This window comes from Etheostoma spectabile, unplaced genomic scaffold, assembly GCF_008692095.1.
Source record: "Etheostoma spectabile isolate EspeVRDwgs_2016 unplaced genomic scaffold, UIUC_Espe_1.0 scaffold00570149, whole genome shotgun sequence".
Lineage (NCBI taxonomy): Eukaryota > Metazoa > Chordata > Actinopteri > Perciformes > Percidae > Etheostoma > Etheostoma spectabile.
This window is the reverse complement of record NW_022605566.1, coordinates 9851-37530: the sequence shown is the minus strand read 5'-3', so window position 1 is coordinate 37530 and position 27680 is coordinate 9851. Positions and strand designations below refer to the sequence as shown.

Sequence of the window (27680 nt, the reverse complement as noted above, 5' to 3'; positions counted from 1 at the left end):
TGTTCACCATCACACACACTCTGCACTGTGAAGCAGATCTGAGACTCAAACACAAAAACATTCATCTGATTTCATCTCTGGTTATCAACATTTGAACTGTTTGACTAAAACACTTCATGATGTCACATCTAAAATAATCAACTGTTATGGTCATATATGTCTTTTATATTTTTAAATCATGTTGTAATATATTTTAAACGTGGAAAACAAATGTTTCTATAAACAATCATTCATATAGTCTAATGTTTCTATTTGCTTTTAATAAAATCTATACGTTTCATCATTTGTTCATTTGATCATATCATGATTCATTCATCAGTGTCTCTCGCTATGAGATTGATACACCCCCACATAACAAAGTCAAAGGTATAACTACTGGGGGGGGGGGCAGTAGCTCAGTCCGTAGGGAGTTGGATCGGCTGATTTATTCATCTGACTTGTAGAATAACGTCAATGATCGACTTGTTTTAAATGTCGGGGAATGTGGAACAACTTAATGCAAAATGAGTTCAATAAAACAAGGCCACATGCTGATTATTTGATGATGTATTCTTCCTGTTGTGTCTGTGTTTCACTTCCTAATTAAAAGGTAAAGTTTCCGTCCACTAAAGGTTCTGTTGTTGTCTCTGACAGACTCAGAGATATTATTCTAAGAGTCTGACATTATGGGATGGATCCCTACAGCGGATAGACCTTCAGTTAAAGAGTAAGATCCTTTTAGTTTAACATGAAACAGAAATCACCATCACCAACCCACCAGACTCCATGTAAATAATCACTACTTTTAGCGTGTATAGAGCAGCATATCTCCACCAGACTCCATGTTAATAATCACTACTTTTAGCGTGTATAGAGCAGCATATCTCCACCAGACTCCATGTAAATAATCACTACTTTTAGTGTGTATAGAGCAGCATATCTCCATCAGACTCCATGTAAATAATCACTACTTTTAGCGTGTATAGAGCAGCATATCTCCACCAGACTCCATGTAAATAATCACTACTTTTAGCGTGTATAGAGCAGCTATCTCCACCAGACTCCATGTAAATAATCACTACTTTTAGCGTGTATAGAGCAGCATATCTCCACCAGACTCCATGTAAATAATCACTACTTTTAGCGTGTATAGAGCAGCATATCTCACCAGACTCCATGTAAATATCACTACTTTTAGCGTGTATAGAGCAGCATATCTCCACCAGACTCCATGTAAATAATCATACTTTAGTGTGTATAGAGCAGCATACAGTGGTGTGAAAAAGTGTTTGCCCCTTCCTCATTCCTGTTCCTTTGATGTTTGTCACACTTAAGTGTTTCGGAACATCAAACCAATTAAAACAATAGTCAAGGAAAACAAAGTAAACACAAAATGCAATTTGTAAATGAAGGTGTTTATTATTAAAGGTGAAAAAAAAATCCTAACCATCATGGCCCTGTGTGAAAAAGTGATTGCCCCCTAAACCTAATAACTGGTGGGGCCACCCTTAGCAGCAACAACTGCAACCAAGCGTTTGCGATAACGTGCAATGAGGCTTTTACAGCGTCCTGGAGGAATTTTGCCCACTCATCTTTGCAGAATTGTCTAATTCAGATATTAGAGGGTTTTCGAGCATGAACGGCCTTTTTAAGGTCATACCACAACATCTCAATAGGATTCAGGTCAGGACTTTGGCTAGGCCACTCCAAAGTCTTCATTTTGTTTTCTTCAGCCATTGGTGGTGGACTTGCTGGTGTTGTTTAGGATCATTGTCCTGCTGCAGAACCAAGTTCGTTTCAGCTTGAGTACACAAACAGATGGTCGGACATTCTCCTTCAGGATCTCTTGGTAGACAGCAGAATTCATAGTTCCTTTTATCACGGCAAGTCTTCCAGGTCCTGAAGCAGCAAAACAGCCCCAGACCATCACACTACCACCACCATATTTTACTGTTGGTATAATGTTCTTTTTATGAAATGCAGTGTTCCTTCTACGCCAGATATACTTGGGACACACACCTTCCAAAGAGTTCCACTTTTGTCTCATCGGTCCACAGAATGTTGTCCCAAAGGTCTTGGGGATCATCAAGATGTGTGTGGAGAAATTGAGACGAGCTTTGATGTTCCATTTGCTCAGCAGTGGTTTTCTCCTTGGAACTCTGCCATGCAGGCCATTTTTGCCAGTCTTTTCCTGATGGTGGAGGCATGAACGCTGACCTTAACTGAGGCAAGTGAGGCCTGCAGTTCTTTGGACGTTGTTGTGGGGTCTTTTGTGACCTCTTGGATGAGTCGTCGCTGTGCTCTTGGGGTAATTTTGGGCGGCCGGCCACTCCTGGGAAGGTTCACCACTGTTCATGTCTTCGCCATTTGTGGATAATGGCTCTCACTGTGGTTCGCTGGATTCCCAAAGCTTTGGAAATGGCTTTATAACCCTTTCCAGACTGATAGATCTCAATTACTTTCTTTCTCAATTGTTCCTGAATTTCTTTGGGTCTCGGCATGATGTGTAGCTTTTAAGGATCTTCTGGTGGACCTTACTGTGTCAAGCAGCTCCTATTTAAGTGATGCCTTGATGTGAACAGGTGTGGCAATAATCAGGCCTGGGTGTGGCTAGAGAAATTGAACTCAGGTGTGGACAACCACAGTTATAGTTATGTTTTAACAAGGGGGGCAATCACTTTTTCACACAGAGCCATGATGGTTAGGATTTTTTTCACCTTTAATAATAAACACCTTCATTTACAAATTGCATTTTGTGTTTACTTGTGTTGTCCTTGGACTATTGTTTAAATTGGTTTGATGTTCCGAAACACTTAAGTGTGACAAACATGCAAAGGAACAGGAAATGAGGAAGGGGGCAAACACTTTTTCACACCACTGTAGCTTCCTTGCCAACCTTGATGACGTTTACCTGCGCTGTGCTTTGCTCTGCGTCCTACCTAGCGGTGCGCAGAGAGCAGATTGCGTATCATGTGTAGGAGCTTAAGTGTAACCACACCGTGACAGCTTTAGCAGCATTGCCCTGACTTTGACTTGAACAAGCTGCAGAGTCCACGTAGTCTCACTCCGTCTCATTTCACAATATGATGGTTAAACCTTCAATTACCCACAGCCCTGGAGGATGAAGGGATTGTGTCTTCCTGCAGGGTGGACCATGGTGGACCACAGAGACTGAGACCTGGTCTGAGGAAGTGTGAGTGTTGTTGTTTTTAAGTTTGCTCTAAGAGAACTCAGCTGTGTGTTACATAGTTTAACCCCTTCCTGGCGCTGGAAGTATAATATGAGATGAGGTTACTTATTTGGTGAATTGGCTAAATCTCCCTTTACCAGTGAATGTTGTTATTATTGGCATAGGTAACTATAAATAAATAATCAACTAACAAAACGAGGTGCCTCCACTGTGGAACTACTTAAATCACTATGAGCTATATCGGTATTCCAAGGTGAAAAACATGTAATGTCTTCAACACTGCTTTAACAGACCTTTTGCTTTTTGACCAGGGGATCACACAGCGAGGCCTCAGAAAGAGAGGAGGCCTCTGATAGGGGCCCATGCCAGAACTTTACTCTCATCTCTGTCTCAGAGTAGAACATCATAGTGAACATGTGTTTCAGAGTAATTTGAATAAATGGATCACCAAATTCACAGTTATACAGATCACAGGACGTGGGTTTATTTTTAGCCCAGAAAACGTGTCTGAATCAGGTTCAGCTGTTGGCCCTCAGCGGATTATTTGGATATATTCAATCAGTACAGACATGACTAGGCTACATTATTTTTACCATGTGCGTAAGTATAGATACTGTGTGAGAATTGGTGTGTGTGTGTGTGTGTGTGTGTGTGTGTGTGTCTGTGTGTGTGTGTCTGTGTGTGGTGTATTTGGTCTGCTGCTAATCCAATCTACTGTATGAAAGCTGCAGTAATGATGGTCTGGACGCGGCTTGTTGGCTGCTATTGAAATATGTTCGGTGTCTAATCCCAGTTTAATGGTGCTGTCGTATCGGCAGCTCTAGTTTTAACATTATATAAAAACATAAACCAATCTCTCTTGTTTGCTCGCTTAGTAAACCGCGGTAGAGGTGGGTGTGTATTAGAGCCCGACCGATATATCAGTTGATCGAAATTAGGTATTTCCGATATATTGGTATCGGCATATTGGTATCGGCATTTATAATGGCCAATTTAAAAGTAAACAAAAAAACTTTTTTTTTAGATATTCATTCATCAGAATCTTTTATCGTATCATTTATTCATCATATAATGACAAAAGATTATTCTAATAAATGAATATTTAAAAAATGAAAACGGACGACCATGTTATGAGTGTTGTTGTTGCAGAGTCCATGAACACAACACGGCATAATTAATGTCCCAAAGATGTTTAAAAGGTGAATAAAGTGAGTTGAGGTAGATTTATCTTCCAGTTCCTCCCTGATGGGAGACCTGGTATCAGATATACCACACAGAGACACAAACATACCATAAATCCTCATTTTTCATCTATAAAACTGGTATTTCTATAACTGAACATCAGCTAATAGCAGTTTTAGAAAGCAGATGGTTCAGAGCTGCTTGTGCTGCAGTAGAAGAAGATGGGACAGTTTTATTAGTGAGACTTTATTCAGTTGATGTTTCTAGATTTGGATCATCAGCGTGCCTCATCGGGTCAAACACGAGGACAAGAAGCTGGACATTGTTGACATGTTGACTCTCATGTTCAGGAACTCTTCATGTTGGTAGAACTGGATTGTTAAAACATCACTCACAGCTGGATATCAAATCAACGTGTTGAAGGGTTTTCTTTCAGTTCTTGTCAGTAAAGTTGTTAATAAATGATCAGATGATAAACTGCAGCTGTATTGTGTCTTGTTCTCTCCATCAGATGTCTGTGAACTGGAACTGGACACAAACACAGTACACAGAGGACTCAAACTGTTGGACAACAACAGGAAGGTGACATGGGTGGGAGGGGATCAGTCATATCCTGATCATCCAGACAGATTTGTCCACTGGGGTCAGCTGCTGTGTAGAGATGGTCTGACTGGTCGCTGTTACTGGGAGGTCGAGTGGAGAGGAGGGGTTATGATATCAGTGAGTTACAGAGGAAACGGAAGGCAAGGAGGCCGAGACTGTGGGTTCGGACATAATGATCATTCCTGGAGTCTCTACTGTGCTGATGAATATGGTTGTGTCTTGCACAATGACAGAGAAACAGACCTCACGTCCCCCTCTGTCTCTAACAGAGTAGCAGTGTATGTGGACGTTCCTGCTGGCTCTCTGTCCTTCTACACAGTCTCCTCTGACTCACTGATCCACCTCCACACCTTCAACACCACATTCACTCAGCCTCTCTATCCTGGGTTTGCGGTCTGGCCTCGTTCCTCAGTGTCTCTGTGTCCTCTGCAGGACTGAGAGTCTCTCCTGTGGACAGAAACACTGACTGAAGACCAGCTGCTGATATCAAAGTTCAGTCTGTTCACCATCACACACACTCTGCACTGTGAAGCAGATCGATCAGATCTGTCTCCTCATGTTGTTTGTCCTCCCAAAAAAAGTCAAAGGTATAACTACTGGGGGGGGGGGGGGGGGGGGGGGCAGTAGCTCAGTCCGTAGGGAGTTGGGTCGGCTGATTATTCATCTGACTTGTAGAATAACGTCAATGATCGACTTGTTTTAAATGTCGGGGAATGTGGAACAACTTAATGCAAAATGAGTTCAATAAAACAAGGCCACATGCTGATTATTTGATGATGTATTCTTCCTGTTGTGTCTGTGTTTCAACTCCTAATTTAAAGGTAAGTTTCCGTCCACTAAAGGTTCTGTTTGTCTGTGACAGACTCAGATTATTATTCTAAGAGTCTGACAACATTATGGGATGGATCCCTACAGAGATAGACCTTAGTTAAAGAGTAAGATCCTTTTAGTTAACATGGAACAGAAACCACCATCACCAAACCCACCAGACTCCATGTAAATAATCACTACTTTTAGTGTGTATAGAGCAGCTATCTCCACCAGACTCCATGTAAATAATCACTACTTTAGTGTGTATAGAGCAGCCTATCTCCACCAGACTCCATGTAAATAATCACTACTTTTAGCGTGTATAGAGCAGCCTATCTCCACCAGACTCCATGTAAATAATCACTACTTTTAGCGTGTATAGAGCAGCATATCTCCACCAGACTCCATGTAAATAATCACTACTTTTAGCATGTATAGAGCAGCATATCTCCACCAGACTCCATGTAAATAATCACTACTTTTAGCATGTATAGAGCAGCATATCTCCACCAGACTCTATGTAAATAATCACTACTTTTAGCGTGTATAGAGCAGCATATCTCCACCAGACTCCATGTAAATAATCACTACTTTTAGCGTGTATAGAGCAGCATATCTCTACCAGACTCCATGTAAATAATCACTACTTTTAGCGTGTATAGAGCAGCATATCTCCACCAGACTCCATGTAAATAATCACTACTTTTAGCGTGTATAGAGCAGCATATCTCCACATTTATTCCAGCTTGAATGTGTGATACACCCTTAAGGGATAACATAATAACCAGCGTAGCGTTTAGTACGAATTTCATATTTTATTGGTAAGCAATATTAACGTAGCGGGGGAACAAAGAAAGCGGAACCAATGTGCGGGTCTCGGTACACCCCGGGGCCCAGGTGACGGACACTTTCCTCCTCTTTGGAGACGAGGATGGCGGTTTGTTTCCTCTCTCCCTGATGCCGTAATTCTGCTTTCCAGGTCGGTACTCGGTAACTATGACAACAGCCGGTTTCCTTCTGCCGTGTGTGTGGGGGACTGAAGCTGTGGGGGGGTAGTTATGGAGGTTATGATGGGGAAAGGCGAGCTAAAGAGCCGCGTTTGGAACCGCGGGAAACGGGCTTGGTAAACAATAGAGCTCACAGGTGTGTATCGTATGGCCATGTTAACATTTAAAATCACATCACGTTTGCCATTAATTTGTATTATCATTTATCACTCCAGATATCTACAGTTCAGTTGCAGATATTCACTATGTGAATTACGGATATTCGCAACTGAATTATAGAATTATAGATATCTGTAATTCCAGTTTGAGATGTCTACAATGTGATACTCAGTGATGTAGTGGAGGCTAAACGCCGTTTATGCACCTCTCAAAATTCTGAAATGGCGTTTACCCACCTCTGAATAGCCTATCGTCCCAAGCCATTCTAAGTTAAGCTTATGTCGTTTTAGTTTCATATTGTTCATTATTAGTTTCATAGGTTGTTAAACCTAAGACGAAGTCCATCATATTGCGCTGCATTACTGCAGTTGACCAGTCTCTTGCGGTGTTTGGGGTAGTGAGCCCCCAGCGTGCCTTCCAGGCAGCGCTACCTGTAATATACTAGGATTGGGCAATGGTTGGGAGCCTTGAAGTCGACGCTGGGGGCTTAAAAACATCAAGCAGGAAGCAGCAGTCAAAGATTCGTCAGTCACACTATCCTACATTAGGCATGTCTCATGTAGTAATGATGAATGGGTTTTAAAAATAGATATCCATACTTTTTTTAAGCGCCGCAAGACAGCAGCCCTCCTCCTGATGCCAGCAAACGGTCTCTTAAAGAAGCCCAAAGTGAGTGAGCTCGGAAAACAGGACTCAACTTAATGTTTTTGAGGTTAATTGGTTATGGCAGATTCATGCCACTGACTCAAAAAGCCACGGCACTGATTAGGTTAGCCTCCCCCTTTTAGACAGGAAGTTGCAGGTCACCTAGCTACCTTTTGCCATTAGTGAAATTCAGGATTATGTCTGATAAATAACTGTTATTAGGATGTATTAGGATGTTATTTCATGCATTCTGTGGCCACTGGACGTTAGTGACAAGAAGCTCCCTTTGCTAGTCAGCTAGCTAACTAGTTATTGTTGTCACTCTAGCTGTTTGCAGTTTCACGGGTACGGTAAACGTTTCTATGGTAACAGCGAGTTGTACCAATCTGAAACGTTGCTGTTACGCTTAGGATTGTGGGTAAGGTAGGTTTTCTACGCAAGATAGTGGATAATTGTTTTTCTTATAATGTTACAAGGTTGATATCATACAGACTTCTAGCTTCATCAGGAGCAGAAACTGGGTCAGTCTACCTCGGATGGTTTATACATTATGGCTGATAATCTAAATTCTTATGGAGAAAATCAATGGGGTTTTTGATTAGTTGGTTTGAGTAATTTTTTTTTAAGACAAAAGTAAAAAGGGTTTCATTCCAGATTGTTAAATGTGAATATTTTACACATTTTAGTTGTCTCTGTTTTGTCATTTAGTAAACTTTATAGATTTCAACCATATAATTCCTTCTTGAGTCTTTTTAACAGAACTTCAATTAATGAATGAACTGAATACTGATTGTGCGACCTATGAGGGAACACCAGTAATAAAAGACAACCTATAGCAATGTCATCAGGATACACCGGTAGGCCGTGGCCCCCCTTATCGGGGATCGCGCCCTGGTCCACCTGATCACAGAATTTATAGTTTACCCACCTCTTTTTTTTACCACTACACCTCTGCTGATTCGTCATAACTCCAGTTCAAGATATCTTTAATTCAACTCAATTCAAGATATCTATATGGTCCTTTTCAGATATCTTAATTAAGTTTGTAGATCTTATCTATTATCAACTAGCATGCTAGTAACATTAACATAGACACAGGCTAATTACTGCTAACTAACATGCTAGTTAACATTAACATGGACACAGGCTAATTACTGCTAACTAACATGCTAGTTAACATTAACATAGACACAGGCTAATTACTGCTAACATGCTAGTTAACATTAACATAGACACAGGCTAATTACTGCTAACTAACATGCTAGTTAACATTAACATAGGCTCCGGCTAATTACTGCTAACTAACATGCTAGTTAACATTAACATAGGCTCCGGCTAATTACTGCTAACTAACATGCTAGTTAACATTAACATAGCCACGGGCTAATACTGCTAACTAACATGCTAGTTAACGTTAACATAGGCACAGGCTAATTACTGCTAACTAACATGCTAGTTAAAATTAACATTGGCACGGGCTAATTACTGCTAACTAACATGCTAGTTAACATTAACATAGACACAGGCTAATTACTGCTAGCTAACTGCTAGTTAGCATAGGGTTGTGTGTGTGATTCTGGGTGCTGGTGCTTCCATTCCATGGTAATGAGTTATTTTGTGGTTTTTAACGTATCCTGACAGGATTGTTAATGTTAAAATGTTGTTTAACTCTTAAAGGGGAGTTCCTCCTAAAAGTTGTCCAGAGTATTAGTAAAGGAATGTATTATAAGTGAACTATTGTCCCAGGTGTATGATGGCTCATGTTTTGACTCTGAAGTCGTTTGAATATTTATTTCCAGCCAAAGAGGGTTTATGATTTCCATGATGACATTAGTATAACGGAGGAGTTTGGAGGTAGAAAGAAGAGATAGATATATTATTGAAACGGTGCAGTAAGGGTGATATTATTTTGGGAAGGACGAGACTACTTCTGGGAATTGAGTGTGGAAGATGTTGCCCACTGAACAATGGGGAGTAAAAGAAAATGGTGTTTGGGTTCTTAAATTGAAGTGAAACATGTTTCCACGAGGGGAACGTTGTTGTTGACGACTGTTTTCTGCTTTTGTGTTTGGGAGAATTTGTAATAAACAGAGATTTGGAGACGAGGACGGCGGTTCGTTCTCTCACTCACTGACTCCGTGATTCTGCTTTCCAGGGTTTCTCCTCTGAGAGTTAAGTAGTGAACCCCAATCAAGAACAATCATTGGTTACCACGGTTACTCAATTTGAAACCCCCCCCCCTTGGGGCAGACGTCAAGCTGGCGACCGGAGCAGGAAAGAAGGAGGAGGAGGAGGAGGAGCCTGCAGCAGTGAAGGAGGAGGAAGAGGAGGAGCAGCCTGCAGCAGTGAAGGAGGAAGAGGAGGAGCAGCCTGCAGCAGTGAAGGAGGAAGAGGAGGAGGAGCCTGCAGCAGTGAAGGAGGAAGAGGAGGAGGAGGAGCCTGCAGCAGTGAAGGAGGGAAGAGGAGGAGAGGAGGAGCCTGCAGCAGTGAAGGAGGAAGAGGAGGAGCAGCTTGCAGCAGTGAAAGAGGAAGAGGAGGAGGAGCCTGCAGCAGTGAAGGAGGAAGAGGAGGAGGAGCCTGCAGCAGTGAAGGAGGAAGAGGAGGAGGAGCCTGCAGCAGTGAAGGAGGAAGAGGAGGAGGAGCCTGTAGCAGTAAAGGAGGAAGAGGAGGAGGAGCCTGCAGCAGTGAAGGAGGAAGAGGAGGAGGAGCTTGCAGCAGTGAAGGAGGAAGAGGAGGAGGAGCCTGCAGCAGTGAAGGAGGAAGAGGAGGAGGAGCCTGTAGCAGTGAAGGAGGAAGAGGAGGAGTATGTGGTGGAGAAGGTTTTGGACCGCAGAGTGGTGAAGGGAAGAGTAGAGTTTCTGCTGAAATGGAAGGGGTTCTCAGAGTAAGGAGGAGTCTAGAATATTAATAATTGGTGATTTTGGTCCATATACACACACACACACACACACAGACCCACAAATAACCTATCACCATGGCAACAGATAAAAGGAATAATCCAAACTAGCAGCTAGAGTGAGAATGTATTTCCTAAAAAACAAAGTGTGAGGAGATGTTCTTCTGTCTGCACTCACCTTTCCAGTGAGGAGAACACATGGGAGCCGCAAGACCACCTGGACCTGGACCTGATCACCGAGTACCTGCAGAGACACCAGGAGGAGGAGGAGGAGGAGGGGGGGGCAAGAGGAAAGGTGTCAGGGAGGCCTCGGAGACTCAGAGGAGCGAGGGAGCAAGAGGAAGAAGGAGGGGTGAGTGAAGGAAAGAGGTTACTCCAGACTGAAGAGACCAGGAATCTTATCTCAATATTAATGAATGCTCACAGACGCTTTCACTAATGTCTTTTAGGATTTTTATATAAATGACTCTCGACATTGTGAAATGAACATGCATATACATCCATGTCTAGTAGTCGGGCTGCAATGGATCACCAGCTCACGGCTCGGTTTGGATCAGGTTTGAGTCAAAGATGAGATACATTTTTCGGATCAAGCACAAAATGTTGTCATGTCAACAGACTTTTTCCTTTATCGTCCTCTTTTTAGTACTACCTCAGTCGAGGTTCCAGCGAGCTGAGGTGATACCAAAAGGTGACGTGGAACCTGCAGACTGCTGATTGGTCGGATCACTGTGTTTTTAGCAAACAAGAGTGAAGATAGTGTGTCCAGAAAAAACGCGACATTTAAAAACAAAAAAACAATCTAGCCAGACACCAACAGGTTATCTACTCTCTATCTCTCTTATCTACTTAACTTTTCAACTTTATAATGTTAAGGGCTATTAGGGGCTTTTGCATGTCGTTTCCAATATGAACACATGCAAATGTTAGCTAACGTTACCAGGAAACTTAACCCTGAAACAAAAAAATCCTTCTAGCTATGGCAAGTAGCCGACGTGCTGTTGTGAGTCGCGTTGAAAATTACATCATCACGCGTAGCTATGGTGACCAGCCACGCTGAGGCGTTACTCAATCTGCAATGGAAAACGGACGCATAATGCGACGAGTCGAGTTGAGTTGAGTAGAATCGAGCTGTTAACAGCTGTGGAAAAACGCCATAATAGACTTGTGTTCTGCTACCATGTGTAGGGTTAGCCCCGGTACAGAGAGAGAGAGAGAGAGAGAGAGAGAGAGAGAGAGAGAGAGAGAGAGAGAGAGAGAGAGAGAGAGAGAGAGAGAGAGAGAGAGAGATTATTGCCTAACCTGGATCTGGTCTCATCGTTGAGCATCTGATTGAAGACCTCAGGGCCCTGACAGGAGTGATGTGGAACAGCTCCGATAAATAAGAAGGCAACAACCCATTTAAAATCTAGAGAAATACGCTTTTAATGGAGCGTGGCCAAAACAGGTGGGATGTGGTCCAGCTTTTTGGTCCCGGGTTAAAAGTGGATCTGCTGTGTTCTGGACTAACTAACCAACGGAGGGATGACTGATCTAATCACACAAAGAGTTACAGTAGTCTAATCCACACGTAATAATGGATATATGACTCTTTCTAAGTGATTGCTCAACAGGTAAGGCTCGACCTTAGCCCAAAGTCTCAGCTGGAAGAAAGTGGTTTTAACCGAACATCAGTTATTAGAGTCTGGTTGTAGGCTATTGTTAGGAACCCCAAAACCTGGATTAATGCACTTCAAAAAATGAAAAAAGAAGCAAGCACATTCGCCCCATGTTGGCTGAGTCCTGCAACAGCGGGGGATGAAACGCAGCAAAGGGCCGCAGGTTAGAGTCCGACCTGCAGCCCTTTGCTGCGTTTCATCCCCCATCTCTCCCCCCCTTTCATGTCTGTCCACTGTCTCTTTCATAAAGGGAAAAAAACCAAAAATAGTCTTTAAAAAAAGATATTCCTAGTTTGTGATTTAACAGGCGTTTTCTGTATGAAGAAAAGTATTATGGGTATTTTATTTGCTGAACTGTTTTGATTTAATTGACAAAGCACATCGTGGCTACTCTTTCTCTTTTTGTCATTTGTTTAAAATGTAACAAGCAATTTGTATTTTAGAAAAATACCAAAGACAGCAGAACTAAGGCAACATTTATATATCTGTTCATTTATCACAACTTATATAATTATGTTGATATTCAACGTTAAGGCATATCTCATATTTTCCTGATATCGTGCAGCACTAATAACTACCCTGAAATATTCAGATGCTGCATAGTGTCACAATATTTTCATCTGTATTTATGTCATCTTTTAGTCTAACTTGTTTAATATGTAAATAGTTTTTCTTTCTAAATGATCTGATAATGTTGTGGAGCCGTTGTTTTCACCTTGGTTAAACTTGGTTTAAAACTGGACCCATTATTACTAAACCTAGCCATCACGCACCGCCCCCACACACACCCCCACCAGTAACATCTCAACCTGGGGGAAACACTGAGAAGAACCCCATGGCTTCCATAGCAACATGTCTGCCACCAGAAGAACTTTAATGTGTTTCATAAGATTTGAATGGGATTTAAAGGATGAAAAATACCCAGAATGTATGAAAGGTTTGTGTTATTTTAAAGTTACCATGGCAATTTTATCTGAAGGTAAGAGGGAATTGATTTTGTTTTCAAATTGCCAATCATTTAAATGAGGAAACGGGAAAATGTAGAATATTTCGGAACTTATTTAAGTTATGAAGTTATTTATTTACTTCCATAATAACATGTCTGAAACCAACACATATTTCACCTAATTTTGTCAAATTATTGTATGAAGAGTGAAAATGAGTGAGAGCAAGTCCAGGGTTTAAGAAGGTTGTTCACTAACTCTCCCTCTGTCTCTCGCTTTGTTTTTCTGTTGCTATAGAAACAGAGAAGAGGAGAGGGACCAAAATGTCACCACTGTCAACACTGTGACAAATCCTTCACAAGATCTGGATATTTAAAGATTCATCAGAGAGTTCACACTGGAGAGAATCTACACAGCTGTGATCAATGTGGGGCAGCTTTCACACTGAAGAGTATCCTAATAATTCATCAACGCAGACACACTGGAGAGAGGCCGTACAGCTGTGATCTATGTAGTAAAACCTTTTCTAGGAGGGATAGGCTAGTAGTCCACCGATGTGTTCACACCGGAGAGAAACCGTACCGATGTGAACAATGTGGCAAAACCTTTACTTATAAAAGTGGCTTTAAACGTCACCAGCGCATTCACACTGGAGAGAAGCCGTACAGCTGTGATCTTTGTGGTAAAACCTTTTTTTGGAGTGATAACCTTAAAGACCACCAGCGCATTCACACTGGAGAAAAGCCGTTCTGGTGTGAACAATGTGGGAAAGTGTTTTCTCGGAGTAGTAACCTTAAAGAACACCAGCGCATTCACACTGGAGAAAAGCCGTTCTGGTGTGAACAATGTGGGAAAGTGTTTTCTCGGAGTAGTAACCTTAAAGAACACCAGCGCATTCACACTGGAGAAAAGCCGTTCTGGTGTGAACAATGTGGGAAAGTGTTTTCTCAGAGTAGTGGCCTTAAAATACATCAGTGCAGTCACACTGGAGAGAAGCCGTACAGCTGTGATCTATGTGGTAAAACCTTTTCTGAGAGCGGTGGCCTTAAATCTCACCAGCATGTTCACACCGGAGAGAAGCCGAAATAGTCTGAACAGGTACATTAGCTTTAAATAAGCAAAATTACAAAGAGACATATGAAAATGCAGCTTCAAGAAAAAACAAACAATATCTATCTATCAACAGTATCTAGATAGATACAGTGAGGAAAATAAGTATTTGAACACCCTGCTATTTTGCAAGTTCTCCCACTTAGAAATCATGGAGGGTCTTGAAATTGTCCTCGTAGGTGCATGTCTATGGAGGACCAGGTCTACCATTTTTAAAAATAAATACAGAAATAAATAAATGCTCAATAAATAAATAAGCATATAATTAATTGCCCCAAAAAATACAATAAACAAATAAATGTAGGTAGAAATTAAATTATACAGTGAGACATAAATGTATATATCTCTTTTAATTAGCTTCTTTATTTATTCACCTTTGTAATAATTACCTTATTTATTTATTGTCCGTTATAATCTTCAACTTTATTTATTAATTACTTATTTTTTAAATGTGTTTATTTCTGTCTGTGTTTAAATTTTTTGTCTGTTTTATTCTTCCGTTGCATTTTCTACCCTATTTATTTTCACCCCTGGTATTTATTTCTGCCTGTCAATTTTACATTTCTTCATGCATTCCTGCCTCATTATGCAAATGAGGAGGGGCTGGTCTTAAGGGGTCAACTTCTGCCCATTGATTGGTTAGCATTTTACTGCATCGGTCGAATCACACAGAAATAAATACATTTAAAAAAATAAGTAATTAATAAATAAAGTTGAAGATTATAACGGACAATAAATAAATAAGGTAATTATTACAAAGATGAATAAATAAAGAAGCTAATTAAAAGAGATATATACATTTATGTCTCACTGTATAATTTAATTTCTACCTACATTTATTTGTTTATTGTATTTTTTGGGGCAATTAATTGTATGCTTATTTATTTATTGAGCATTTATTTATTTCTGTATTTATTTTTAAATATGGTAGACCTGGTCCTCCATACATGTCCACTGTGAGAGACATAATCTAAAAAGAAAATTCCAGAATTCACAATGTATTATTTTTTTACTTTTTATTTGTATGATACAGCTGCAAATAAGTATTTGAACACCTGTCTATCAGCAAGAATTCTGTCCCTCAAAACCCTGTTAGTCTGCCTTCAAAATGCCCCCCCCCCCCCTCCCACTCCCACTTATTATCCTAAATTAGATGCACCTGTTTGAGGTTGTTAGCTGCATAAAGACACCTGTCCCCCCCTACAATCAGTAAGAATCCAACTACTAACATGGCCAAGACCAAAGAGCTGTCCAAAGACACTAGAGACTAAATTGTCCACCTCTACAAGGCTGGACAGGACTACAGGGACATGTCCAAGCAGCTTGGTGAAGACAGGTCCACTGTTGGAGCAATCATTAGAAAATGGAAGAAGCTAAACATGACTGTCAATCTACCTCGGACTGGGGCTCCATGCAGGATCTCACCTCGGGGGGTCTCCATGATCCTAAGAAAGGTGAGAAACCAGACCAGAACTACACGGGAGGAGCTGGTCCATGATATATATATATTTTTAAATGTTACTCTGTGAAAGCTCCTTCATTTGATTTCTACAATAACTGATTAAAATAGCTGGGGGGAGAGGGGGGTGCGATGGACGTACTAAAAAAGAGACGACTGACTCATTATGAATGGGTCCAGCAGCTCCGTCTCACGCTGTTACTCTACCAACGGAAGTTAATTGCATTCAATAACTTCTTCTTTGTTTGTTGCCGTGGCGACCGCGATAGCAGAGATACCTTGGAAACACTGGTACAAATACAGGTTTGTGTCTCATGCTCAACAATATACAGCTGTGTTAATAATAATTAAAACTTTGGACAAATGTCAGAAGTGTGGACTGTCGCTGCTCTGACTCTGTTGCTGGGAGCCGTATGTGAGTGAATGGGGGGGGGGGGGGGGAGATCCAAACACAGGCACGGCTTTACAGAAGAAATGGGTCATGTAACGCAAAATTAAACCATATCAATTTGCTCAGTTTGTGGAGAGTTAGCAGATGCGAGGACATTAGGTGCACCGGTGCGACCTGGGAAAATCACCATCTAGCACCCTAGAGCCCTGTGAGCTAACAGACACCAACTAGCACCCTAGAGCCCTGTGAACCAAAAGACACCAACTAGTACCCTAGAGCCCTGTGAGCTAACAGACACCAACTAGCACCCTAGAGCCCTGTGAGCTAACAGACACTAACTAGCACCCTAGAGCCTTGTGAGCTAATAGACACCAACTAGCACCCTAGAGCCCTGTGAGCTAACAGACACCAACTAGCACTGGTCACTGCTGTTGTCTGAAAAACAACACAGACGGTATGAAATGGTGCGTTTAGGTAAACTGGTAAACCTTGTGACCGACGTATAACTGACTGCTATCTGTTGAGGAGTGTTCCTCCCGTCCCTCTGTCCTCTGGGACTGTCTCCATGTAGAAACTAAGCTGCACGGTGCAGGAACTACTCTGATTGGCTCATGATCAGATGGTGGTTTACGGAGCGATAGATTGGCTTTGCAAAAAACTCGCAGCGTTCTATGAACAGAGTGACGTATTAAAAATATCGCTCGATTACAAAAATTTGATCGTGGGAAGCCAAAATCGTAATCGTGATTAAACTTTGTTTAACTGTGCAGCCCTACATATCTGGCATTTGTAGTACACCACTGGAAAATTAGTTGGAAATTCAGCGAGACATTAAGACTTTAACTGTGGATCGACCTTCTGTCCCATTAGACACATGAGAACAGCTGATTGGATTCGGGGGGGGGTTGCGAGCTTTTGGCTAATTCTGGGATTTTTAACCCATGTATAATCATTTGTTTTATTAATTTTATCTGTCTTCTTCTTAAATAAACTGAACTGAGTTGAACTTTGACATTTAGTTTCTTCTTATTTTACAGATTTATTCTTTTTTATGACACTTTTATGACCTCATACTTCAGTTTATCACAAACATTCAACATCAACACACATCGTATGTAGGAGACCGGCTAAATTAATTAACATACATCTGCTTATATGGGCTACTTAGGTGTAGCTGCAGAAGCTAGCTGCTAGTCTGGACTGTGGACATTAGCTGTAGAAGCTAGCTGCGAGTCTGGGCTGTGGACATTAGCTGTAGAAGCTAGCTGCTAGTCTGGGCTGGGGACATTAGCTGTAGAAGCTAGCTGCTAGTCTGGGCTGTGGACATTAGCTGTAGAAGCTAGCTGCTAGTCTGGGCTGTGGACATTAGCTGTAAAAGATGGCTGCTAGTCTGGGCTGTGGACATTAGCTGTAGATGCTAGCTGCTAGTCTGTGTGATTTGCATTAAAACTGTTTTTAATTTTGTGAAGAAAAGAAGGATGGCCCTCAGAACTAACCATGTTTGGCAGAACCTTGAATGTTGCCCTTTGGATCTGTGTGTGTGTGTGTGGTGTGTGTGTGTGTGTGTGTGTGTGTGTGTGTGTGGTGTGTGTGTGTGTGGTGTGTGTGTGTGTGTGTGTGTGTGTGTGTGGTGTGTGTGTGTGGTGTGTGTGTAGTCTCTCAGAGGAAGGCTGTACTTCTCTGGCCTCAGCTCTGAGCTCCAACCCCTCCCATCTGAGAGTGCTGGACCTGAGCTACAATCATCCAGGAGACTCAGGAGTGAAGCGGCTTTCTGCTTTACTGGAGGATCCAAACTGCAGACTGGACACTCTCAGGTATGGACGGACCAAGACTAAGTTTTATTTATTTTTTCTCACTAACTGAGAAACAACGGCAAATAAGTAAACACAACATCTTTATACACAAATCAGGAATATCCTGTCTAAAAATGATGCTGAAAAACTAGCCCATGCATTTGTTACTTCTAGGCTGGATTACTGCAATTCTTTGTTATCAGGCTGCTCGAAGACGAGAGATCACATCTCTCCTGTTTTAGCTTCTCTGCATTGGCTTCCTGTAAAATCTAGAATAGAATTTAAAATCCTTCTTTTCACCTACAAAGCTCTTCATGGTCAGGCTCCATCTTATCTTAAAGAGCTCATAGTACCTTACAACCCTACAAGAGCACTACGCTCCCAGAATGCAGGGTTACTGGTGGTTCCTCGAGTCTCTAAAAGTTGGGGTTCGGGAGGCAGACACCGTCTCCATATTTAAAGGGGTGATAGAATGGTTGTATAGAGTATATCACGCTGTTCTTTGAGGTCTCCTGATAGGGTATGTAACATTTGTTGGGCTAAAAATGTTGTTTTAGCTGTTCTTTTGGCCCTCACACCACCCTGCTAAATTGACCTGGCTTGAAACGAGAGCTTTTCTGCCTTATATGGTCTGCTCATGAATATTTAATAAGCTGCGCGCTGATGGTTGGTGTGCAACGAGCTTTGCTGCTGCACACAAACATGACTAAAACATCCAAGGTTGGCGATAGCATGGTTACCGTATCTGTTTGAGCCTGAATCAGAGGAAGGATCTGACATCGAGGAGCAACCTGCCAGTAAATTGGAAATGACTTCTTCAGACTGGTAAGTTTTGTCATTTAGCATTTACTTGCTTTTTCAACATTAGAGGTTTGTTGTCACACTAGTGTAATACTCCCACTTCAGTGTTGTAGCCTAAGAATAACTTTGTATTAGCCTTGTTTTTAGTATTGTAAGCAACATAACTTATTAATTTGCACATGGACAAATATTTTACAACTTGTACCCTCGCAATTTCAGTCAAGATGTCCAGTTGGCAGAAACGTTAGTGGCCAGTTCATAGAGCTGCTCTCAACGAAAGTCTCTTAGTCACCTTGTAACATTTGTTACCGTATACTCTCCTGCTGAATAGTGATTGATTGTGATTATGAGTTACGTACATTCTTTACCGCCCAGAAGTAATGTTATCTTACAACAGGACGTCCATTAAGCTGGACAGGAGCTTTTTTCTGTTCAGTTTGTATGCTACGTCTAATGTTATCTTGGAACTACTATCATGCAGATTAGATCATCTGACTATGAGATTATTACCTTCTTAACATGTAGTAATCTAATGTAGTATTTTACCTTGGCAGGTGTTCTTGTGGAAACTGTGCACACATGCCCCAGGAGAGAGAAAATATGTTGCCAATAAATACCTCAGTTAAATAAAACTAGAGATACATTAACTCAAGCTACTTTATGCTTTCTGCTCATTCAACATTATGAAATAACAACAGGCTCATTATGTTTGTTTTTACAGGTCAGAAGAATAAGAATGACCTAGATTCCTGAGGAGATAACCTGTATGGCTCACCATCCTGGCCTTCATCCGTGCCTCAATATATATTCTTTGCAAAATGCAATGAATATTTACAGAGTTGACCATGGCCAGTTGAGAATCAGATGGATGGAAAGGTGAAGCCAATTGATACCACTGTTAGCAGTTCAAGTATCTAAATAAATGTTTATAACAATACGCATTGATTATTGATTCAGCATTATTACAAAAACACAGTATCAAGACAACAAAATTACTTTATTTTGTTTCAAAACAATCATCATTACTCTTAAATCTAAAAAATGTGATTGTCCACTACACCCTGTTCTCTTTGTAGGCAATGCAGACACAGGGCTTATAGGACTTTTGTGAGCTGGTGCTGGGTTTCTTGGTAGAAGTGTCCGTGCCGTGACCCCTCTTGTGTTGTGCAGCGTGGAGGGAGTTTCTGGATGTTTCAGGGCAGTATGTCGGGTTGGGTGCCTGTCGAGCTGAGCACACAGGTCCTGGGGCACAGGACTGCTTCCAGATAAGGAAGGGGTCGTGGATGATCTCCTCAACACCAGTCACATCAGGTCTAAGACATAGCCTGTTGTGTGTGAAAAGTCATTTTAGCACCTATATCATTGCACATTCAGATTTGTTGTTTGCAGTGTGTGAAAAGTTATTTTGAGTGCCGATAAGATGCAATTTAGTATTTTTTGTTTGTAATAAAAAAATATTTAAACTTACAAACTTTTGTCTCTGTCTTCACTTCTTTGACGGTGTAACCTCCCCTGTTGGCCTTTGGGAACAGACGTCTGTACATTAGTTTCCCCTTGGCTGTCTTCCGTTGTGGCTGCAAGATACAATCAAACAAAAAACAAATGTGTAACATAGCTGTATTACCTTTTACACACACCAAGCAAAATACTCCAGTTGACTCATAGCAAAAGCAGTTGCTAAACCTCTAAGCTGTGCCAAAGCAGGACTCTAACCAGTGTTGTTACAAGTGTCTTACAGGGGGAGCAGCTTAAATCTGAAATGATTTACATTTATATGGCCGGCCATTAGGCTTGATGTCTCTAGACCATGTTTGTGTCCCACTCCTTCACTGAACAAAACCAGTTTCTGCAGACAATTTGTCCCCCATTCACATTTGCCTTTTCTAAAGACTTGTTTTGTTGAATTACAAAGTTCATAGGGCGTGTACATACCTGCAAAAGGCATCGTCAACACACAATCTAGCATTCAGTCATACCTGTTGTATACAAACACATTCCTGCCTATTGTCCAAAATTTTTTCACCAGCCCCCCCCACAAAAGGAAATGCAATTGATTGAGATCAGACCAATCAGTGATAATCCAGATGAATAGTTCTATTCCTACTATAAATAGTCCACTAATGTGTTGGTAATGGCTCACATATTTGATAAAAGTCACTCACTCATCATGATAACATTAGATAACACTGCTCTGCTAAATGCTACCCAGTCACAATGCTACACAAACACTATAAGACGTCTGGTTTGTAAGAATAATTAGAAAGGTTACCTTGTATGATATGTGCGGTGTTGATGTCTTATGAGACAGTTGTGTCCCCCGAGATGACACACTCGGAGCATCTGTTTGGCAAGCTGCATCTTCGCGTCTTGTCCTTGTGACGTAGCGTTGCTCTGAAATAAAAAAAACTGCAAATCAATACATTGCAGTCTATATACACACTGTTTTCACGAGATTGACTAGATATCATATGAAATGATAACGTTTCCAGTTCTGTTGTCGAAGCAAACGGGATAACAGAGCTAGCTAGCTAGCTGAGTAACGTTACAGCTTAGCGCTAGCTAGCAACCAAACGATCATGATTCTACTCAGCTGCAGTTAGCTTTCTTGCTGAAATACAATAAAAATGAACCTGACAAAGTGGACAAACATGCATGGTGAACTATAGATGGAGCTACATGACAACACGGGGTATTTATTCGAATGGAACAGTTAGGAAAATGAAACGTTAGCCCCTTTGCCATTACAATTATCAACACACATTCAGCCTATGCTAGCTACAGGATACCTTAGCATTGCCAATGTTACTGTTAATGACGAAATCATACTTACAGCTTGTGGTTGGGATGACCAGACAATCGGAACAGCAACAGCAGCTTAGCAAATCCTGCTTTAAATTGTCCAAAGTTTTGAAAACTGTCTTTGGTGAAAACGTTCCCTGGGATCTCCTTATAAACAGCAGCCGAGCCCGTCAAGTGGTTGCTTCCTTGGGAAGGCTGAGAAGTGTCACCGTTCCTTGTACAGCCTGGAACTCTGCATTTACGACCCTGGTTCATTGTCATTATCCTGGGAAATATTCCAAACTTTCTTCTTAGTAAATCCCGTCAGAGTACACAAGCAGCGTTCTCAGTCGGACATCTAACTGAGCTAACGCTAGCTCCATTAGGAGCTGGTCTCAGGTCAGTGGCCTGTGTGTAGATGTTGGGGCTGGACTGTTCTCCTTATACGGTAATGGGCGTGACAAAGCTAATGGTTCTGAGATCCTGACGTCATCTTTTGGCTTTGTTGGGATTCGCCCGTTTTCAGCGGCAGATTCAAAATGTGGGATTTTCAGAGGAAAGGCATGTCAATGGGATTTAAAGCTTCTTTGTATGTCCTATTTACCCACCAACTGTCGGTATTCACATATGACAGGGTAAAATCGGTTTTGCATTCTATCACCCCTTTAAGAGTAGGCTTAAAGATGAACTGAACTGGAATTTGAATAATGGTGATATAACAGATGGATTTTATTTCTTCTCACTGGTACAATTATTAAAATGGGTGAATTTGTTAAAAGGGATAAAATGGCAAGTTGAAAGTGTTGTTTTTGTAACATGGGCGCAGCCATGTTGGAATTCCACAATCTACTACGTCACTGGCATGGTAAGCTACTCCCTGGCTAACTAGCACTAGCAGCGCAGCCATAGGAACACCTTACAAAGAGTCGGAGGCTAGCGGACATATGGCTTGGGAAACGGAAAGAAAGACGTCTAGGGGGGTCATAATGTATTGCCCCTGGCTGCAGTAAGGAACTGTACAGGGCTAAGGCACCTGCGGTTACGACACATTTCCACAGGCTACCTTTGACAAGGAAAAAACAGTCATGGCTAGCAGCTAGCTGCCTTAAAACGGGCTAGCCCTCCGACAGCGCCTGGAATTTGAGTCTGTAGCATTTTTTAGCGACAGATAATTTGGAAAGCTGTGCTTCTGATACAACAGCGTCGCTGGTGAGGTTAAGTCCAACAGACTGAAGCCTGATGGCTTCAGGCTCCAGTTCAGGGCAGACCGACAGACCACCGGCAAGTAACACCCCCGATGCTACCTGCCGCAGACCGGGCGCTGAAACGCTCACGGCAGGCAGAGGACAGAGAGGGAGCTATGGTTACCTGTTATCAGCATACTATCAAGTCTACTAGGCAAAGGGCTGGATGTAACGTTGTTGTCACACAAAACACAAACATATTCACTTACAAAAATATAGCCAAACAGAGACTGACACACTGGGCATTACTGAGACACAACACCAAGCTGGATACCAACAATCGGACCGAGGGAAAGGGCTAGCAGCTAAATACGATGGAAGCTCTTATGACAAACTCCCCAAGCTAGCACTCCGACCATAGACTGTAGAAATAAACCCAGACTCCGACAATATCACAGATCGATAATATTGCGTTTACTAGCCGCTAGCTAAACCACAGAATCCAACGTCCCTCTCTACTCCCTCTGAAGCTAGCTCATGTTCGCCGTCTCAGCTAAACCACAGAACCCAACGCCCCTTGAAGCTAGCGGATGTTAGCGGATGTTTTTTTTAGTGTAATTCATTTGTTATTATCATAACCAACAAGTTATCAAAAGTTAGTTTTTCAGTTCATCTTTAAGACTTTCCTCCTTGATAAAGCTTATAATTAGGGCATAGAATTGAATATTCTTAGGGAGTGAGGAGTCGCAGCGTCCGCCTAACCCGGCCCACCTGCTTCTCGTCATAGTTGTCAGATTCATCTATCATATAATCAAGCATATAATAAAACTAAAGGGAGACTTGGCATACAGCCCGATCCGGTTGGGGAGAGTTCTAGCCCGACCAGGCTCCTCTCTTTACCCTGTCTCTCTTGGTTTTGCTGTAATAGTTTTAGACAGCTGGGGACTTCCTTTGACACACTGAGTTCCTCTCTCCTCTATCTTCCTATCTTTTCATTTATGTGCATCCATGTCCCAGAAATGCTTGTTACTAACCTAGTTCTGGGGAGTCATTCCCCGGAGTCCTTATGTTCTTTTTTCCCCAGCATGTTCCCTTGGATCAGAGAGGCTCCAAATCATGGTAGCAGCAGTCGCCATGGTCCCGCTCCACGTTCTGCGGTGCCATGTTCATCTGCTACGCTCTGCTGTGCCCAGCTACGTCCTGCTGTGCCTTGTATTGCCCACAGTACCCTGCTATGCCATGAACTACTACAAAGAACTGCTACAAACTACTATTTTTTTCTATTTTTGTTATTTCCACTAACCCCAACCGGCCCGTCAGACGCCGCCTACCAAGAGCCTGGGCTTGGGTCTGGGTCTGGGCCTGGGTCTGGGTCTGGGCCTGGGTCTGTCCGAGGTTTCTGCCTTAAAGGAAGTTTTTCCTCGCCACTGTTGCTGCTCTGGAGGAAACTACTAGACCTGTTGGGTCCTTGTAAATTCTGGAGTGTGGTCTAGACCTACTCTATCTGTAAAGGGTCTTGAGATAACTCTTGTTATGAATCAATACTATAAATAAAATTGAATTGAACCAGAGTTAACCAATGCCTCAGACCATAATAATAATTGTGTGCACATCCCACCTTGTGGCAGGTGCAGGATAAATGAAAAATAATGAAGTAAATATCAAATTTAATCAATCAGATTTAATCAACTTTAATCAACTACTTTTATGCAACATACATTCCAGCTGAGTACTCTTTGTTCCTAGTCAACTTTTGTAGCGATACAGGAAGCTGAAATTAAAAAACAATACCAAACAGGACCTTTTTGGGCAGTTTACTTTTCTTTGACTAAATTATTTAAACAATTAAATTGGAAACATAAACCTAACCTCGTTACATGTAATTTAATTAGACATTTGACACACCAAACTAAATAAAACCCTGATCTAGTCTCACTCCGTCTCATTTCACAATATGATGTTAAACCTTCAATTATCCACAGCCCTGGAGGATGAAGTGGATTGTGTCTTTGTGTCTTCCTGCAGGGTGGACCATGGTGGACCACAGAGACTGAGACCTGGTGTGAGGAAGTGTGAGTGTGTTTTAAGTTTGCTCTAAGAGAACTCAGCTGTGTGTTACACTAGTTTAACCCCTTCCTGGTGCTGGAAGTATAATATGAGATGAGGTTACTTATTATGGTGAATTGGCTAAATCTCCCTTTACCAGTGAATGTTGTTATTATAGGCATAGGTAACTATAAAGAAATAATCAACAACCAATAACACGGTGCCTCCACTGTGGAACTACTTAACTCACTATGAGCTATATCGGTATTTCAAAAGTGAAAAACATGTAATGTCTGCAACACTGCTTTAAACTCCCATATTTAATGAAAGGTTTCCACCCTGCTGGGTTAGGCCTGAAGAAGACCAGCAGAGTTTAAAGCAGTGTTGAGGACATTAAATGTTTTTTACTGACTGAAGCGTCGAGCCCCCCCACAGCCACAGCCCTGGTCCTCCAGTGAAGTCCTGGTCCTCCAGTGAAGTCCTGGTCCTCCAGTGAAGACCTGGTTCCTCCCGGTCCTCGGTGAAAGCTGCGGCTGGCGTTTCCAGCTGACTGTCCCTCACGGCGGCGCTAGCTTAAACAAGTCAACAGTTAACAGTTCTCACCTTCAAAGCTAGTGAACACACAAACACAGCTAACCTGCTGAACTGACCTTAAAACTACAGGAGAACTAGTTACCAAACTGAGAGCTGCACACGACTGGTAACTGCAACAATAATACTTTACAAAAGTTTAAAGTCCATTAGTCTCCAGACCTCAGTCAGCTGGACATTAAACTTAGTTTTTCTCTCCTCTGCTGACTGCATGTTTCTCCCTCCAACGTGCTCTACATGTCCTCTCTCACTTCCTCCTTTCTTTTCTACTCCCCAACAAAGCCCTCTGATTGGCTAGGAGTGGAGCTATACAGAGAATAATTAACTTAGATTACTCCACTGAAAATACATTACACTTCCCTTCAAAACAAAGGACTATGGGAAGAATGCTTATTGTATTTACCCTGTTATGAACTGAAACACCATGTATCAATGTAGTTAACTGTATAAAATACTTTATATTTATTTAAAAGGATTTGTGTAGGTCCCTACACTTGATTTTTAGAGTTTCTTGCCTGAAGTATGAAGATATATTTTCTTCCTTTTTCTGGAAAGATGTTAAGATTTAATTAATTAATTTAAAATCCACAAACAGAACAAACTGAACACGTTGATCCAACAGAACTAATAAATACATAAATACATGAATCAACAGTCGAGCCAACAGAAAGCTCACTTTGGTTCTTTATTTTTTATTCACACATAAGTTGTGTTCAAGTAACCTTCGGTTTTCTTCTCTGGATGTTTTTAATAAATTAACGTTGATAAAACTCACAGTCCATGAACACAACACGGCATAATTAATGTCCCAAAGATGTTTAAAGGTGAATAAAGTGAGTTGAGGTAGATTTATCTTCCAGTTCCTCCCTGATGGGAGACCTGGTATCAGATATACCACACAGACACAAACATACCATAAATCCTCATTTTTCCTCCATAAACTGGTATTTCTATAACTGAACATCAGCTAATAGCAGTTTTAGAAAGCAGATGGTTCAGAGCTGCTTTGTGCTGCAGTAGAAGAAGATGGGACAGTTTTATTAGTGAGACTTTATTCAGTTGATGTTTCTAGATTTGGATCATCAGCTGTCCTCATCGGGTCAACACGAGGACAAGAAGCTGGACATTGTTGACATGTTGACTCTCATGTTCAGGAACTCTTCATGTTGGTAGAACTGGATTGTTAAACATCACTCACAGCTGAATATCAAATCAACGTTTGAAGGGTTTTCTTTCAGTTATTGTCAGTAAAGTTGTTAATAAATGATCAGATGATAACCTGCAGCTGTATTGTGTCTTGTTCTCTCCATCAGATGTCTGTGAACTGGAACTGGACACAAACACAGCAAACAGACACCTCAAACTGTCTGACAACAACAGGAAGGTGACAGATGTGGAGGAGGATCAGTCATATCCTAATCATCCAGACAGATTTGACCACTGGTCTCAGCTGCTGTGTAGAGATGGTCTGACTGGTCGCTGTTACTGGGAGGTCGAGAGGAGAGGAGGGGTTGAGATATCAGTGAGTTACAGAGGAATCAGAAGGAAAGGAGACAGTGAAGACTGTGTGTTTGGATGTAGTGATCAGTCCTGGAGTCTGGTCTGCTCTGATGAACATGGTTACTCTGTCTTGCACAATAAGAGAAGAACAGTCCTCACGTCCTGCTTTGTCTCTAACAGAGTAGCAGTGTATGTGGACGTTCCTGCTGGCTCTCTGTCCTTCTACACAGTCTCCTCTGACTCACTGATCCACCTCCACACCTTCAACACCACATTCACTCAGCCTCTCTATCCTGGGTTTGGGGTCTGGTCTACTGGTTCCTCAGTGTCTCTGTGTCCTCTGCAGGACTGAGAGTCTCTCCTGTGGACAGAAACACTGACTGAAGACCAGCTGCTGAAATCAAAGTTCAGTCTGTTCACCATCACACACACTCTGCACTGTGAAGCAGATCTGAGACTCAAACACAACAACATTCATCTGATTTCATCTCTGGTTATCAACATTTGAACTGCTTGACTAAAACACTTCATGATATGTCACATCTGAAAAACAAATGTTTCTATAAACAATCATCATATAGTCTAATGTTTCTAAATGCTTTTAATAAAATCTATATGTTTCATCATTTGTTCATTTGATCATATCATGATTTCATTCATCATTGTCTCTCTTTACTGAGATTGATACACCCCTCCTCTCAAAAAAAAGTCAAAGTGAGAATAATCACTACTTTTAGCGTGTATAGAGCAGCATATCTCCACCAGACTCCATGTAAATAATCACTACTTTTAGTGTGTATAGAGCAGCATATCTCCACCAGACTCCATGTAAATAATCACTACTTTTAGCGTGTATAGAGCAGCATATCTCCACCAGACTCCATGTAAATAATCACTACTTTTAGCATGTATAGAGCAGCATATCTCCACCAGACTCCATGTAAATAATCACTA

At 41.6% G+C, this 27680-nt stretch overlaps 3 protein-coding genes and 1 long non-coding RNA gene across 4 annotated transcripts; all 4 read left to right on the top strand.

Annotated features, from left to right (window-relative positions):
- Positions 1–3091: 3091 nt before the first annotated feature.
- Positions 3092–5443, top strand: LOC116685672 (stonustoxin subunit alpha-like; the record flags this gene model as incomplete). Its single annotated transcript, XM_032510604.1, has 2 exons — positions 3092–3172; positions 4863–5443. Coding segments are annotated over 2 exons (611 nt in total), but the record flags the coding sequence as incomplete, so codon positions are not given.
- Positions 5444–13089: 7646 nt separating this feature from the next.
- Positions 13090–14330, top strand: LOC116685671 (zinc finger protein 239-like). The gene is made up of 2 exons (XM_032510603.1): positions 13090–13108; positions 13375–14330. Exons 1-2 carry the CDS (start codon positions 13090–13092, stop codon positions 14160–14162), a joined length of 807 nt encoding a protein of 268 aa, XP_032366494.1. The 3' UTR covers positions 14163–14330.
- Positions 14331–15107: 777 nt separating this feature from the next.
- LOC116685670 (stonustoxin subunit alpha) lies at positions 15108–27119 on the top strand. Its single transcript, XM_032510602.1, has 4 exons — positions 15108–15139; positions 17695–17847; positions 24615–24661; positions 26540–27119. The coding sequence occupies exons 1-4, from the start codon at positions 15108–15110 to the stop codon at positions 27076–27078; spliced, it is 771 nt and encodes a 256-aa protein (XP_032366493.1). The 3' UTR covers positions 27079–27119.
- LOC116685673 (uncharacterized) lies at positions 18510–19880 on the top strand. Its single transcript, XR_004331005.1, has 3 exons — positions 18510–18651; positions 19349–19503; positions 19704–19880. It is a non-coding gene; the product is annotated as an uncharacterized LOC116685673 (long non-coding RNA).
- Positions 27120–27680: the final 561 nt, after the last annotated feature.